The following is a 16,715-nucleotide window of genomic DNA, read 5'->3' as shown; positions in this document are numbered from 1 at the left end:
CTATAGTTTGTTAGACTTAGTTCTTTTTTCTTTTTTTATATGGGAACATTGCTCTTCTCTCATTCTCTACATTCTTTCAAATATCAATAAGCAATCACATATGACAGCTCTTTCAGTATCTAAGGGAATGGTTCATTTGGGCCCAGAGACTTGGATTCATCCAGGGCATCCAATTACTTTCTTACCATGCCCTTACTTACCTTGGGTATCATTTCCCTTATTTGCCATTTTTGTTCTGTCTTTTTCCAGACCAGAGGTCATTCCCCTTGACAGAGAAAACAAGCAAAATTAGAGCCAATGAGTCCTATATTCTCTCTGTTGTTCAGTTATCATTGTCTCATTGAACCCAAGTAATAGCCTGGTTCCATCTTCCATCTTCCTTTTTCCCCCATTAAAAACATCATTTCTTCTTGTCTTTGATTTTCCCCAGTAGCCTCATATCATATTTAGCTTTAGAACTCCTGACATTACTCTTACTGTACTATGCCACACTTTTGTGTCCATCTTTTATTGTGTGTTCTGGCTTCCATCTTTTGTAATACCTGTTATAAATCTAACGAGATTAGCCAGTTCCTGATCATCCGCATCAGTCTCCAGACAACTCCTGTTTTTCTCATTGACATTGTTTCCCTTTATGTCTTCAGAATTTCATTCTTGGTAGTCACTTTTACTTCCTGGTCTGATTTCCTCTGTAGATTTTCATTCCATTGGATTCTCTATATCTTTCTTCTGAACCATTTGAAAGCTTTTCCCAAAAATTTCAGGATATATATTATTGCAATGGCTGACTTTCTTCTCATTTTCTGTCATAAACTCCAGGAGGGAGTAGTCACTTCCCTCCAAGATTTCCATCATTTCTACTGTAGCAACCAGTTCTTCCATATTGGTGAAAATCAGATTCAGAGGATGAAATTTTCACTAAGGCAAATGAAGACATTATAAGTATCTTTGCTTTTAAAGAAGGAAAGCTCCAGCAGGTGTCTGCATAATTAAAATCTCCCATCATTATTATATCAAGCCTCAGTGGTGGGCTTGTGATATGTTTCCTGAATCACTGACCTATTTCCTCTTCCCATACAGGTGACCCATAGTATACTGCCATTTTGGTTTCTCCTTTTACTGATCATTACCTAAATGTGGTCCACCTTGGTTAGCCCTGATGATTCTTGATTTTCCTCATTTGGATATTGCACAATGTTTTGTGCTTCCTTTTATCTTCTTTACTTTGAATAAGACCTTTTGTTTTTATTGAGTTGTTTCAGTTACATCTGACTCTCCATGACCCCACTTGGGGTTTTCTTGGCAGATACTGGAGTGGTTTACCATTTCCTTCTCTAGCTCATTCTACAGATGAGGAACTGGAGTATACAGGGTTAACCCAGAGTCACACAACTACTAAATATTTGAGGCTGGATTTGAACTCAGGTCCTCGACTCCAGGGCTGGCATTCTATCCACTACACCACCTATCTGACCCAGATATTTGTATGGACTATATTTTAGTCTTGGCTCTTATTGTACAATGTCTCACTGATACCTAGGAGTTACACATCCTTTAACTAGGAGCTTCAGTATTTTTAGGTAGACATATGAGACTCATTTTGTAGCTCCTCTAAGCTCTGAGCATCTCAATATCTTTTCTTCCTGCCTCTATGGACAGAGGTATCAAATTTGGGTCCACAGGCCACGGACAGCCCCCAAAACTCCCAGCATGGCCAAACCAGATTAAAATGCAATTGGGAAATGTTTAACAAAATAACAAAAATACAGTAAAAGATGGATAATGTTAATTTGTGGGGTTTTTAAGCCAATATAAGGCCAACAGAGATCTGTTTCTATTTGAGTTTGGCACCCCTACTGTATGGTATAGAGAAAGTTGGATTCATGTAGGCACTTTTTTCCTCTCCTCTTTTTTTCAGTTTAAAGTTCTTTTGATTAAATTTGCAAAACACCAGGAAAATACACTTGTACCAGCCTTTGTTACACTCCATCCCTTGCCAGAAACCTGTTATTCCAGTATTTTGAGCCATTGTCCAGAAATCCAAATCCCATTCTCAGATAATACTTTTTTTAACTAGTTGTTCTCCAAAATCAGCTTTTTTTCTTCTTCATTCATGGCCTGTAATGAGTAGCAGTGGTGCAAACACCACCTGTGCCCCTTATAATTTTCAGTTTCTTGCCCAAGAGTTCATTTTCCTTGGCTTTCTAGATTCCCCTTGGCAGTGTCATTTATTCCCATGCGAATCACAAGAAGGGGATAGTAGTCATCTGTTTTGATAAGTTTGGGGAAGTTTTCTCCACAGGTTGGCAAAGCCCTCTCTGTAATCAGGTTGCCTCCACTTAGAGCTCTGGTAGCAATCCTTTGGCCACAGAAGAAACAAAAACATTGTGCACTCAATGCAAGCCATTGCAAAGTTCTCTATGCCCTCTATTCCTACTGATAATTTACAACCTTTTATGACTTCTTTGTGTCCCTTATCACCCCTTTACACTTCATTACTTCCCCTTTATTACTTTTTTTAAATCTTTATATCTTTAAACCTTTTTATTACCCCTTAACAACTTCATAGCCACACACAACTTCCTTGTCCTTCTCTATTTTATTACAGAATCTAGCTCAGTTTATTTTTAAGAATACTTTTTCATGTATCTTGTTTTTTTACATTGCCCACATTTCCTAATGTAGCCCTTCCCCCTCTCAGGAAACCATTTCTTATAATAAAGAACAAAAAGATGGGGGGAAAAACAGTTCGTCAAAACTAACCCACACATCTGAAAAAGTCTCACATTATATGTGATGCTTCACTCCTTCCCCTCCTCTCCTCAACTTCTTCAAAGAAGAAGATGAGACACTTTCTCATATCTCTTCATTGGGGCCAAGTTTAGTTATAATTTCTTTCATTCAATTTCAATTATTTTGTTTCTGTTGTTCTTTCCATTCATACCATTGTAGTCATTTTGTATATTGTTTTTCTGGTTTAGCTTATGTCACTTTGCAGTGGTTCATGAGTCTTTTTATGCTTAATATGCATTGTTTCTTAGAGTGCCAAAATATTCCATTACATTTACGTGCCAGAACTTGTTCCCCAATTGATGGATATCCACTTGATATTCAGTTCTTTGTACTATGTCTGTATAAATACTTATACAGTCTTTTCTATTTGTTTTAGTTACCTTTTCTTATTTACCATGCCTTACCTTTTTCTTTTCTAATTCTTTTCCTTAGAGAAGACTCAGTCTCTCTTTTTTTTCTCCCCTAGGTCGTCTACCTTTAGAATGTGCCCTTCTTCTTTTTGGCAAGTCAGTCTGTCAAATTTTCCTCAAGTTTTCCCAAATTTCTTTTCCCCAAATTCAGTTTCTGACTGTCTTCACAAATTCAAAGACCTCCAAGTCACCTTAACAATTTCTTTCTCTTTCTTGTCCCCGTTCTTCCCTTCTCCTCTGACCCATTCTGCCATCCTTACAACTGAAAGATTCTTCCTGGTTGCTTTTTCACTGCTAGGGTCATCAAAGAATAAGTCTAAGGCAAAAAGTAGTAGCTAGCATTTATATAGTATGTTAAGATTTGCAAAATGCTGCTGGGAAAACTAGAAAGCAGTTTGGCAGAAACTAGGCATAGACAACATCTAATACTGTATACCAAGATAAGCTCAAAATCAGTCCATGATTTAAATATTACATCACAAGCAAATTAGGGGAACATCAGGAAAAATTACTTGGTAGATGATGGAAGGGATAAGGGAAGAGCTCATGACCAAACAAGAAGGAGGCGATCATAGGAGGTAAAATGGATAATTTTGATTTTATAAAATTAAAAAGCTTTTATAAGGGGGCAGCTAGGTGGCACAGTGGACAGAGCACCGGCCCTGGATTCAGGAGGACCTGAGTTTAAATCCAGACTCAGACACATAGCACTTACCAGCTGTGTGACCCTGGGCAAGTCACTTAACCCCATTCCTAACAAAAAAATAATTAATTGATTAATTGATTGATTAATAAATAAATTAACAAATAAATAATAAGAAGCTTTTATAAAAAAAAATCCATCGTAGCAAAAATTAGAAGGAAAGCTGAACACTGGGAGGAGGGGCTAGTTTTATGGCAAATTTCTCTGATAAAAGTCTCAGTTCTTGAATATGCAGAGAACTGAGCCAAAATGATAAAAATAAGAGCCATTCCCCAGTTGATAAATGGCCAGAGGATAGAGACAGGCAGTTTTCAGAAGAAGAAATCAAAACTATCAGTAGTCATATAAAAATGTTCTAAATCATTAATAATTAGAGAAATGAAAATTAAAATAAGTCTGAGGAACCACCTTATAACTATACCTATTGTTTAACATGATAGAAAAGGAAAATGACAAATGATGGAGGAGATTTGGAAAAATAGGTACATTAATGCACTGTTGGCGGAACTGTGAATTAGTCCAACCATTTTGGAGAATCATTTGGAACTATGCCCAAAGAGCTATAAAGCTGTGACCCAGTAATACCACTGTGATCCTTTGATCCAATATTACAACTACTAGGTCTTTATCCCAAAAATATATTAAAAAAAAAGGAAAAGGACTTGTATGTACAGAAATATTTATAGTAGCTCCTTTTTTGGTGGCAAACAATTGGATATTCAGGGGATGCCTATCAACTGGGAAATGGCCAAACAAGTTGCAGCATATAATTGTGATGGAAAATTATTGTACTGTCAAAAATGAAGAAGTAGGTGGTTTCAGAAAAACCTGGGAAGACTTATATGAGCTGATACAAAGTGAAGTGAGCAGAACTGAAACATTGTATATAGTAACAGCAATATTGTAATGATAATCAAATGTGAAAGACACTTCTTTAATCTATACAATGATCCATGACAGTTCCAAAGGATTCATGCTGAAAAATGTTATCTACCTTCAGAGAGAAGTCTGATGAACTCTGAGTACAGAATGAAGCACATTTTGTTTTACTTGCTTTATTTGCCTTGTGTGTTTTTTCTTTCACAGCATGGCTATTATGGAAATATGCTTTTCATGACTTTGTATTGTGGGCATCATATTTCTTTCTTTCTCAGTGGGTAGGAGAGGGGTAGGGTGGAGACAGAGAATTCAGAACAGAAAATAAAATTTTTTTTGAAGATTTGCAACATTATTTACATATGTTATTTTCTTTGAGCCCCACAATAACACTGTGAAGGGAATGCAACAGGTGTTATAACCCCACTTTTACAGATGCTGCTTAGTTTAAGTGATTTGACCATGGTCACACAGCTAGTAAGAGTCACAAGCAGGATTTGAACCTAGGCCCTCCTGACTCCAAGTCAAGCATTATATTTCCCAAACTGTACTTTCTGTCTAACTGGAACAAACAATCTTTATCCTAATCTCATGTCCTCATGTCCTGAGATGACCTATACTACTGGTCCCTACCCAGTGGCAACTTTCTTTCTATGAAAACAAAGTCTGAACCTTGGTAAAAATGGGAGCAATCCTTTTCAACTATAGAGAAAGAGTCCAAGGTGGCAGTTCAAGGTTTACAAAGAAGGTTTCACAACTATGGGGTGAGGTAGGTGGTTATATTAGTAATTTTCTGTGTTGAATAACATATGATCAATCATCAAGCATTTACTAAGCACCTACTATGTGCCAACCACTATGCTACAAATACAAAGAATAAACAGTCCCTACTCTCAATGAGCCTAAATTTTCTCTCCTTTTTTTTTTTTTGTTAATTAGGCAATCTATAAGATGGTTTCTTCAGTAATGAAAATGCCCGAAGATGAGTCAACACCAGAGAAAAGGACAGAGAAGATCTTTCGCCAGATGGATACCAACCGAGATGGTGGGTCCAAGATTGCAATCTGTTGCCTTCCCTTTGTTAATTATTTCTTATGTAGCCTGGATATAGCTTGCTTTGCATATACTTATTTGCATATTGTTTGTGCCATTAGATTGTAAGCTCCTTGAGGGAAGAAACTATCTTTTCCTTTTTTTGTATCTCCAGGCTTAGCACAGTACTAGGCACACAGTAGGTGATTAATATGTTTATTGATTGACTGATAGCAGGGTAGGTGGGCTGACTATGAAGTAAATGTTAAGAATCCATTACAGAGAGCACTCATTCTCATCTAAAATTTTGTTCTTGTTTTCCAGGCAAACTCTCCCTGGAAGAATTCATCCGAGGAGCCAAGAGTGATCCTTCCATAGTGCGTCTCCTGCAATGTGACCCTAGCAGCGCGGGCCAATTCTGAACCCCATTCCCATTGTCTGAATGAATTCTATAGAGCTGCTTTTTTTTCTTTTTTTTTCCTTTTTTTTTTTGCCAAACATTGGTGGTGATGTTGCCTCTGTGTGGCCAGATATTCCTTGTTCTGTGACACCTTTTAGCTTCTTTTGTGGATGTGTTCATGGGAATGCCAAGTGCTCTCATCTGCTTGTCAAGAGCATGGACAATACTGTTCTACACAGTTTTTGTGGTGTTCATTGTTTTAAGGGGTTTTTATTATTGTTGTTATTTTAGTTTAACAGACATGTTAAACTAAGGATCATGGATGCCAGAGTTCAAAAACTATGTAACCTTGGCTCATCGTGCCAGAGGGCTCTAAGAGATTTTTTAAAATATTTAAAAAAAAAAGAGATCAAAAAAAGAGATTTAAAAAAACCTTCCCCATTGTTTATTGCTGAATACACCTAAGCGTTCCAAGTACAGATGCAGTGGGTGACTGTTCCCCAATAACAAGTTGTACCCTAAGCCTTAGGGCACAGCCACTGAACAGGCTTGAACAATCAACCCATAATGGACCAATTCCAATGTGGGCTGTAGTGTCTAAACTGTGAGCATTACTCACGGTGAATAAGCAGAAAGCAAGGGCAAGATGACTCAGCTGGTTTTTAAGACAGGTCTATACTAGTCAACATAACATAACTATATTGAGGAAATAAACGCAAATCTATCTTCCAAAACCAGGCCTGTATCTAGTCGCTCTTTGTGTTAACAGATAAGAATGTTGTAAATATACAGTGATGGGTGATGAAGACAAAAACAGTATTCTGGAATGCTGAAGGGAGATGCATGTCTAATGAGATCTTGGGAAAGGGTGGTAGCATTCTTAAGGTCTTACTACAAAAGACTGTTTTTGTTTTGTTTTGGTAGCTTATTATGAGGTAAGCCAGCTCTAATGAATGTCTGACATGTTGTGTTTTAAAGTCATATACTCTGTCTGCCCAGATGTGCCAGTCAGTAGGTATATTTTGTGTATTTAAAAAATGAAAAGAATATATCAAAAGGCCCAGTTCTTCATTTTATGTTTCCAGGTAAAGGATACTTGGGAAAGGGAAGGAGTTCAGACTTACAGGGATGGAAATCTTAGGCTATTACCAGGACCATAATCAATAGGAGTGGAAACCTAGTGCTTCATTGATGCCTTCAAAAAGAAGAAAATCATAGGCGCACATGCCTTTGGGACTTCCAGAGCCTCAAACCCAAACCTGTGACACTTTTGAGATACACATCTTACCAAGTCAGGGATGTTCCTGAAATGCAGTCCCCAGTATCTTTGGCTGGGGTGATCATCCAATTATTTTGATAAGGAATCTGGAGGTGCTGCTGAGATTGGCAGAGGGCCCCAGGGGAGTGATGGATGGGATATGAACAAGGCAGCATTCGCCATTACCAAATACACTCAGAAGGCTGGTTTTGGTTCAGGGCCCATGCCAAGGTGAAGCCAGGTTCTCTACCCTTTTCATGCAAACTACTGGTTCCTTTAAATTTCAGATTAAGAGTTAGAGTCCAACCCCAAGGTGCTAAATGTCAATGAACAGCAGGGAAGAGCATCATTCTTCACAGTGATTCATTGGTTAGTAACTAGAGCTCTTGGGGAGAGACATCAAGCATGGCCCACCAAAGAAACAGATAGGTCCCCAGGTTGGTTCTCCAGCAGAAGTCACCTCTATAACAGAAAATACAGAGGGCAAGTAGAGACATTGCATTTGGAAACATTAAAAAAAGCCATACAATGAGCTCATAGAAGCATAACCTCCAGCCTGTATTATTAGCAATTCAAGAGTCCATTAAAACTGGTAGTAAAAAAAATAATCTAAATTTGTGCTGTTGGCTTAAATGAGCCGAAAGTCTCTTTGCATGGAATTATTTCCTTATATTGGGGAGCCTTAGCTGGATGGCTTTAAATCCCACCTTGACCTGCTCTATACAAGCATTTATTAAGCACCTGCTATGTGCCAGGCACTGTGTGCTAAATTCTGAGGATACAAAGAAAGGCAAAGAAATAATAATAATTTCATGCTTCTAAGCTCACCAGAGTCTAATAGAGAGACAATATTCAAACAACTTTGGACAAACAAGATAAAGACAGAATAAATCAGAGATAATCTCAAAGGGAAGACACACTAAGATTAAAGACGACAAGAAAAGGATCCCTTGAAGAACATGGGACTTTATCTGAGACTTGGAGAGCTAGGAGTAAGATGGAATGTCTCACTGGAGGAAATATAGCAAGAAGACAGAAGAAAGACAGGAGGGGAATAAAGCGTTGTTGTTGTTTGTCCTTCAATCTCGAAGAGGACCCATCACTGGGAGGGCAGGAAGGGGCCAGATTTGGAAGGACTCCAAAAACCAAACAGAAGATTTTAGATTTTTTTTCCTTGTTAATGTGATCATACAGGTGAAAGGAAATTAGGCTCAGTCTTCCCTTCTCCTTCATCCCAGTCTGGAGATTAAGACCTGATCTCACAAGGGAAATTTTGTGTTCTCCCAACCCTTCTGATAGCCCCAGGCCTTCCAGAAAGAAATCTCCAGGTTTGCTTTGGCTCTCACTTTCCTTAGTGCTTGAATCCAGGTGGCATTTGAGCTTTATCATTGAAGGGAGGATTAGTCTGGCCTCACCAGAGGCCTTCTCTGAGCTCTGTTTTCATCACTCTGCAGAAGTACTTACGAATCAATGAATGTATTTGCCTCTTTCAGCTTCTAGTTATGAATCAATGAGTGTATTTGCCTCTCATAGCTCTCCTTCCCAATCCCTTCTCAGGCTACAGTATAGGCCTCTGAATCAGAGGCAGATCTAGGCCTCATCACTGAAGGCAGGGGTATTCCAGAGGATGGCTCTGACTCCCACTCCAGGGCCCTGCTGTCCTGCCTGGTACCTCCTTCCTTGTTTCTATCCCCTGCCTAAACGTACAGAGGATGGAGAGATGATATTCTTCCTATACCCTTTTGCCTTTCAAAGCTAGCTAAAAAAATGACCAAACCTCTGCTAAATAAACAGGATGTATTAGGCATTCATGCAGAGAGGCAGCCTTGCAAAAAATAGAGAGATGGCCTTGGTGTCAGGAGGACGTGGGTTCAAGTCCTGACACATACTAGCTGAGTGCCCCTGGGCAAGCCATTTAACTCTTTGTGCTCTAGTCAACCCTCTTCAGACTCCCAAGTTGTAGAGAAGGTACCAGCCTGCATCGGTAAAGGATGATTCCTTTCTGATAATTCTGTATCAGGGAAATCACAGGTGTCGTCCCTGTTTATATCTCTACTTCTACAGAGCACTATGTGGAAGGGGCTACCAAAGAAAGAAACTCTAGCCTTTTTTTTAAGCTAAGGTATTTAGCAGGTGTCAGTTTGACTGAATCTTGCCACTGGGCCCAGATGGCTCTGGAAGAGAAAGTGAGGCTGGTGACTTTGCACAGCCCTCCCTCACTTAAATCCAACTCACTTTGATGTCATGGCATCACCTCCCTGATGTCATGGTCCTCTTTGAGAATGAAGGACAACAACAACAACAATTCTAGCCACAGCGATGCCACAATGAGGGGTGTGATGACATTGAGGGAGCAACATTGACCCAAGAATGGTTCTGAAATGCAGCTGGCCCCTTTGCACTCACCTCATTGTATACTGACCAGAGACCCTCTGAGAAGGGCTGAGTTTTATTAAATGCCATTGGCAGTGTCCATCACTCAGTTGACCCTGCTGTTTCTGTATGGGGATGTAGCTAAGATAAGCAAGTCACTTGCTGGGTAATGAACACCATCTGTCCTAGCTTCCAGTATGGAGGGGCCATGTCAGCCTTGCCTGGTTTAAGAGTTGTAGAACCTAGAACTGAATTTCTCCTGTTGGTTTTTCTTGGAGAGGGTATGATCAAATTAGTTTATTGGACTTTAAAAGAGATAATTGAAAAGGTCTGGGCCATGCCTCCTTGGCCACAGACTCTTACCAAATTATAGTTTTTTTTTTCCCCAATGAAGCCCAGTACTGGAGTGAAGAGCATGGTATCTCTGACTGTGAAGGACAGAAATAAATAACTGGATGTGTGGTGATTATATACACTCAACTGAATGCATTGAAATCATTCTCTCCCTTGCTTGTCAATGATTATTTCTGTTGTTCATATGGACTATCTTCTCCTTCTCCATCCCAAGAGCTGCCAGTCAGTCCTCTGTATGTAATTTAATCCATTGCGATGGGACTGAGTTAGTTAAAGGAACATCAGCATACTGAGGCCTAAGAGATTTTGTATCATATTTCTGCTAAGTAACATTACTGTGTCCTGGAATCTCGGAAAAGGAGAATGTCCACTCCAAAATAAAGATGATATGTGATGTTTGAGGGACTGGAATAAAATGGCTTACAACTTGAAAGTCTCCAAAGAGTGTATGACTGCAGCTTTACTCATGGGGCAGGGGTGGGGGAGGGTGGGAAGGGATGGGTGGGAGAGTCTCCCATCAGCATTATCAAGCAGTTTATTTACTACTACTAATAGACTCAATCAAACTGGTAGCTGCTGATAGCCTCACTGAGTCGGCCCTATGTTCATAGAAGATGCATAAATCTTGACTGGCATTGATGCATTTTTACGGTTAATAAGACCATCTAAAACCTGTGATCTCCATGTCTAAACTCCATCCCCCTGAATTAACACGGAAAATTTCATCCTCCTCAGCAAGATGCTAATTTTTCTACCAGAAAGCGATGGGACAAGTAGATACCAGTCGGTCTACTCTACCTGTGACCTACATGGAAGAAGCAGGGGACTGGAATTGTCTGGCTCTTACACATCTGAGAGTGTTGAATCTATTCACCTTTCTAAAAGGATGGATGAGGTGAGACAGCACAGCTTAATGCTGAACTTGGGGTTGGGAAGACCTGGGTTCAGTTCTGCCTCTGATAGTTAGCTCCCTATGTGACTAGGAGCAAATCATTTAGCTTCTCTGAACTTCAGATTTTTCATCTGTAAAATGGGTATGATAATATCCATAGTACCTACTTCACGGGCGTGCTGTGAGGTTCAAAGGGCACACAAAATTTCTAGCAGTATATAGATGGCATTCCTCAGTCTGTGAATATGGCCCATTTCTGATTTGGTGATATTGACACTCACTGCCCTCGACCCAAGGCTGCTAGGTATACCATTGAAAGTGATATTACTGGGAGCCAATATGGCAGATTGGAGGCAATCCAGCTGAGCTCTCTCAATATTCCCCCACAAACAACAATAAAGCAATGCTTCAAACCACATTTTGGAGTGGCATAGCCAACAAAAGGTCAGGGTGGGACATTTTTCTGGCCTAAGAAAACTTAGGAGGTGAGCAGGAGAAGTTTTTGACACCAAGGTGGAAGCCTGTCTGGAGCCCATACACGTAGCATTAGCAGCTTCAGGAGCTCTCAGCCCAGAGATGGTTAGAGGGGCAGACAACTGATCAGATAGACATTACAGGGCACCCTTTGCTGGCACTGGGTACATCTGGCACTGATTGGAAACTCTATTACCCATATGTAGTTCTGGGTCACAGTTACAGGGGAGAGAGGAATACTGCGGGTTGATCACAAGAAAGCAACGGCCCTGGTCACAATTCCAAGGTAAAGAGAGTGCTAGTGCTTATGGTTGCAGGGGACCAGGAGCCCTTCCTGGAAAAGACAAGAGCAGAGGCCAGGAGAGCAGTGACCATACTTCACACCACCTTGGAAGCCCCAAAAACTGGCAGACACCTAGAACTAGCTCTGGAAATAGCCACATGGAAAAAGCCTCAGGTTTGGAACAGTGCATTCCCACTTACAGGTGAACAGAGCCCAACTTTAACACAAAATTCAAAGTTAAGAAATAGGCTGGAAAAGGAGCAAACAACAATAACAACAAAAAAAATTGACCATAAAAAGCTAATATGGTGACAGGGAAGACCGAGACATAAACTCAGAAAAAGACAACAGTGTGAAAATAGCTACAAAGCCTCAAAGAAAAATGCTAATTGAACCCCAGCCCAACTAGAATTCCTGGAAGAGTTAAAGAAAGAGATGAGTGGTAGAGGAAACATTGGGAAAAGAAATGAGAATGATGACACAAAGTTATGAACAGGAAATTAATAGCTTTGTAAAAATATCACACACACACACACACACACACACACACACACACAACCAAAGAAAATAAAACCTTAAATAACAGAATTGGCCGAATGGTAAAAAGAGGCATGAAATTTCACTGAAGAAAAGAATCCTTAAAAAAGCAGAATAGGACAAATGGAAAAGTAGGTACAAAAATTCTCTGAAGAATAAAAACTTCTTAAAAAACAGAATTGGGGTTGCGGAGCCAAGATGGCAGAGTGAAAGCAGTGACTTGCTTGAGCTCTCCCCCAAAACCCTCCAAATGCTCATAAAAAATGGCTCTAAACAAATTCTGAAGTGGCAGAACCTACAAAAAGACAGAGTGAAACAAATCTCCAACCCAAGACAACCTGGATTATTGATCAGAAAGGTATATCGTACCGGGCTGGGAGCACAGCACAGCACAGCACGGCGTGGGTGCACAGGCTGCAGCAAACCTGGAGCAGGCCTCAGAGGACTGAATCATGGGCAGGTGTGGCGGTTTCTAGATTCCTCAATCCACCAATGACAAAGACAACTTAGAAGGTCAGTGGGAAAAGTCTGTTTCTGTCGGTGGTCAGAGAGGAAGGCGGGGTTTCAACTCCATTTCCCAAGAGCGTGGCCCTGGGGGGGGCAGTTGCTTCCCAAGCTTTCAGCCCACAGACTGAGGGGGAATCCAGTGGCTGACCAGAGAGGGACTGCAGGGATCTCTTTGCCAGTGCTGAGGCAGGAATCTCTTGCTTTGCCCGCGTTTGGATCTGGGTCACAGTTCTGGGCGGCAGTGCTGGGGTGAGGAGGAGCGCTGGCATGGTGGAGCTTGTACTGGCTGTGGAGAGGAACCCCTCCTCACAGTTGTGGGACAGAAAGGAATACTTGTGGTCACAGGCCAGGAAAGGAGTAAACACCTCGCCCCTTATCATACCACCTTGGAAGAACTGAAAATTTACAGGTCCCTACAAGTATCTCTGAAAACAGCTACACAAACCCCTGAAGCTTGGGACAGTACACTCTCCACATTGGAAGCAGACTCTTACCTTAACAAAGAGTTCAAAACTCAAGTAATTGGCTGGAATCATGAGCAAGCAGCGCAAAAAGAGTCAGACTATATTATCTTACTTTGGTGAAAAAGAAGATCAAAATATACAACCAGAAGACAACAAAATCAAAGCTCCTACATCCAAAGCCTCCAAGAAAAATATGAATCAGTCCCAGGCCTTGGAAGAGCTCAAAAGGGATTTTGAGAAGCAAGTAAGGGAAGTAGAGGAAAAACTGGGAAGAGAAATGAGAGTGATGCAAGAAAATCATGAAAAACAAGTCAACAGCTTGCTAAAGGAGACCCAAAAAAATACTGAAGAAAATAACACCTTAAAAAATAGCCTAACCCAAATGGCAAAAGAGGTCCAAAAAGCCAATGAGGAGAAAAATGCCCTAAAAAGAAAAATTGGCCAAATGGAAAAGGAAGTCCAAAAGATTACTGAAGAAAATACTTCCTTAAAAATTAGAATAGAGCAATTGGAAGACAGTGACTTTATGAGAAATCAAGACACATATAAACAAATCCAAAAGAATGAAAAATTAGAAAACAATGTGAAATATCTCATTGGAAAAACAACTGACCTGGAAAATAGATCCAGGAGAGAGAATTTAAAAATTATTGGACTATCTGAAAGCCATGATCAAAAAAAGAGCCTAGACATCATCTTTCAAGAAATTATCAAGGAAAACTGCCCTGATATATTAGAACCAGAGGGCAAAATAGAAATTGAAAGAATCCACAGATCTCCTCCTGAAAGAGATCCCCAAAGGAAAACTCCTAGGAATATTATAGCCAAATTCCAGAGTTCCCAGGTCAAGGAGAAAATATTACAAGCTCTGCCAGAAACAATTCAAGTACTGTGGAAACACAATCAGGATAACACAAGGTTTAGCAGCTTCTACATTAAAGGACCGCAGAGCATGGAATATAATATTCAGGAGGGCAAAGGAGATAGGATTACAACCAAGAATCACCTACCCAGCAAAACTGAGTATAATCCTTCAGGGGAAAAAAATGGTCATTCAGTGAAATAGAGGACTTTCAAGCATTCCTGATGAAAAGACCAGAGCTGAATAGAAAATTTGACTTTCAAATACAGGACTCCAGTGGAACATGAAGAGGTAAACAGGAAAGAGAAATCATAAGAGACTTATTAAGATTGAACTGTTTACTTTCCTGCATGGAAAGATGATATTTGTAACTCATGAAACTTTGTCAGTATTAGGGTAGTTGAAGGAAAAAAAATGTATTATGTATATAGATAGATAGATAGATAGAGGGCACAGGGTGAGTTGAAGATGAAGGGGTCATATCTGGAGAATAAAATTAAGGGATGAGACAGGATGATATTTGGAGAAGAAAGGGAGAGGTAGAATGGGGTAAATTATCTCACAAAAAAAACAGAAAAGTCTCTCACAGTGGAGGGGGAACAGGGGAAGGTGAGAGGGAATGAGGGAATCTTATTCCCATAGGATTTGGCTTAAAGAGAGAATAACATACACATTCAATTAGGTATGGAAATCTGTCTTACCCTACAGGAAAATAGGGGGAGAAGGGGACAAGAGAGTAGGGGGGTGATAGAGAGGAGGGCAGATTGGGAAAGAGGGTAATCAGAAGCAAATACTTCTGAGGAGGGACAGGGTTAAAAGAAAGAATAGAATAAATGGGAGAGCAAGATAGGATTAAGGGAAATAGAGTTAGTTTTTCACATGTCTACTAAGAAAGTGTTTTGCATAACTGCACATGTACAACCTATTGAGTTGTTTGCCTTTTCAACGAGGGTGGGTAGGGAGGGAGGAAGGGAGAAAATTTGGAACTCAAAGTTTTAAAAACACATGTTTTTTAAAAAAATGTTTCCACATGCAACTGGGAAATAAGAAATACAGGAAATGGGGTACAGAAGTCTATCCTGCTCTACAGGAAAATAGAAGGGGAAGGGGATAAGAGAAGGGAGGGGGGAGAGATAGAAGAGAAGGCAGACCAGGGGAAGGGGTATTCAGAATGCATGCAATCTTGGGGTGGGGGGAGGGGTGAGAAATTTGGAACTCAAAAACTTGTGGAAGTGAATATTGAAAACTAAAAATAAATAAATTTATATTAAAAAAAACAGTTGGGCAAATAGAAAAAGAGGTACAAGAACTCACTGCAGGAAAAATTCCTTTAAAAACTGGAATTGGACAAGTGAAAGCAACCTCATGAGACATCAAGAAATAATAAAACAAAATCAAAAGAATGAAAAAGGAGAAGAAAATGTGAAGTATCTCATTGGAAAAACTGAACTGGAAAATAAATTGAGGAAAGATAACTTAAGAATTACTGCACTACCTGAAAGCCATGACCAAAGAAAGAGCCTAGACATCATATTTCAAGAAATTATCAAGGAAAACTTCCCCAATATCTTAGATACAGAGGGTAAAATAGAAATTAAAAGAATTCACGAATCACCTCCAAAGGAGATCCCAAAATGAAAACTCCCAGGAATACTACATCAAACTCCAGAGCTTTCAGGTAAAAAAGAAAATATTTCGAACAGCCAAAAAGAAAACATTAAAATACCATGGAGCCATAGTCAGGATCACACAAAATTTAGAGGCTTAAAGCATTAAAGGAATGGAGGACTTGGACTATGATATTCCAGAAGGCAAAGGAGCTAAGATTACAGCTAATTATAAACTACCCTGAAAAACTGAGTATAATGCTTCAGGGGGAAATGGGTATTTAATGAGAGAACTTTCAAGCATTCCTGAAAAAAGATCAGAGTTAAATAAAAAAATTTGATATTCGACCACAATATTCAAGAGAAGCATATAAAGGTAAACATAAAAGTGTAATAATAAAGGTCTCAATAAAGTTCAACTATTTACATTCCTATATAGAAAGATGATACATGTAATTCCTAATAACTTTATCATTATTAGGGCAGTTAAAAGGAATTTACGAAGACTGAGGGCATGAATGTGAGTTGATTGTGTTGGAAGGATCTCCAAAAAATGAAGAAGTGAGAAAGAAGGATGCATTGAGAGAACAGGGAAGAGGTATAATGGCAAAAGTTTTATCACATAGCAGAGGTACACAAGGAAAAACTTTTGTAGCAAAGGGGAAAAATGGAGGTGGTGGTGGCATGTAATGCTTGACCCTCACTGTCATTGGAATTGTTTCAAAGAGGTAAGTATGAATGTATGTATGTATACACACACACACACACACACACACACACACACACACACACACACGTGTATAGAAATGTAACCTACCCAATAAGGAAATAGGGGATAAGAAAAAAGGAGAGGATGATAAAAGGAAGAACAGGTTAAAGGAGGCACTGGT

The 16,715-nt window shown here is 39.7% G+C and overlaps 1 protein-coding gene across 5 annotated transcripts in view; it reads left to right on the top strand.

The window, feature by feature from the left end:
• NCALD (neurocalcin delta) overlaps positions 1-10,632 on the top strand; it is a 375,387-nt gene extending 364,755 nt beyond the window's left edge. For all 5 annotated transcript variants that reach the window (XM_020969526.2, XM_020969535.2, XM_078153691.1 and 2 more), the window contains 2 exons: positions 5,722-5,827; positions 6,139-10,632. In XM_020969526.2, the coding sequence (XP_020825185.1) occupies positions 5,722-5,827; positions 6,139-6,236 (204 nt within the window). In that variant the 3' untranslated portion in view covers positions 6,237-10,632. The remainder of the gene's footprint in view (positions 1-5,721; positions 5,828-6,138) is intronic.
• Positions 10,633-16,715: the final 6,083 nt, after the last annotated feature.

Source organism: Phascolarctos cinereus, unplaced genomic scaffold (assembly GCF_003287225.1).
Source record: "Phascolarctos cinereus isolate Bilbo 61053 unplaced genomic scaffold, phaCin_HiC Scaffold_4;HRSCAF=312, whole genome shotgun sequence".
In the NCBI taxonomy this organism is placed as follows: domain Eukaryota; kingdom Metazoa; phylum Chordata; class Mammalia; order Diprotodontia; family Phascolarctidae; genus Phascolarctos; species Phascolarctos cinereus.
The sequence above is the reverse complement of the archived record's forward strand: the minus strand, read 5'-3'. Positions and strand labels throughout refer to the sequence as shown.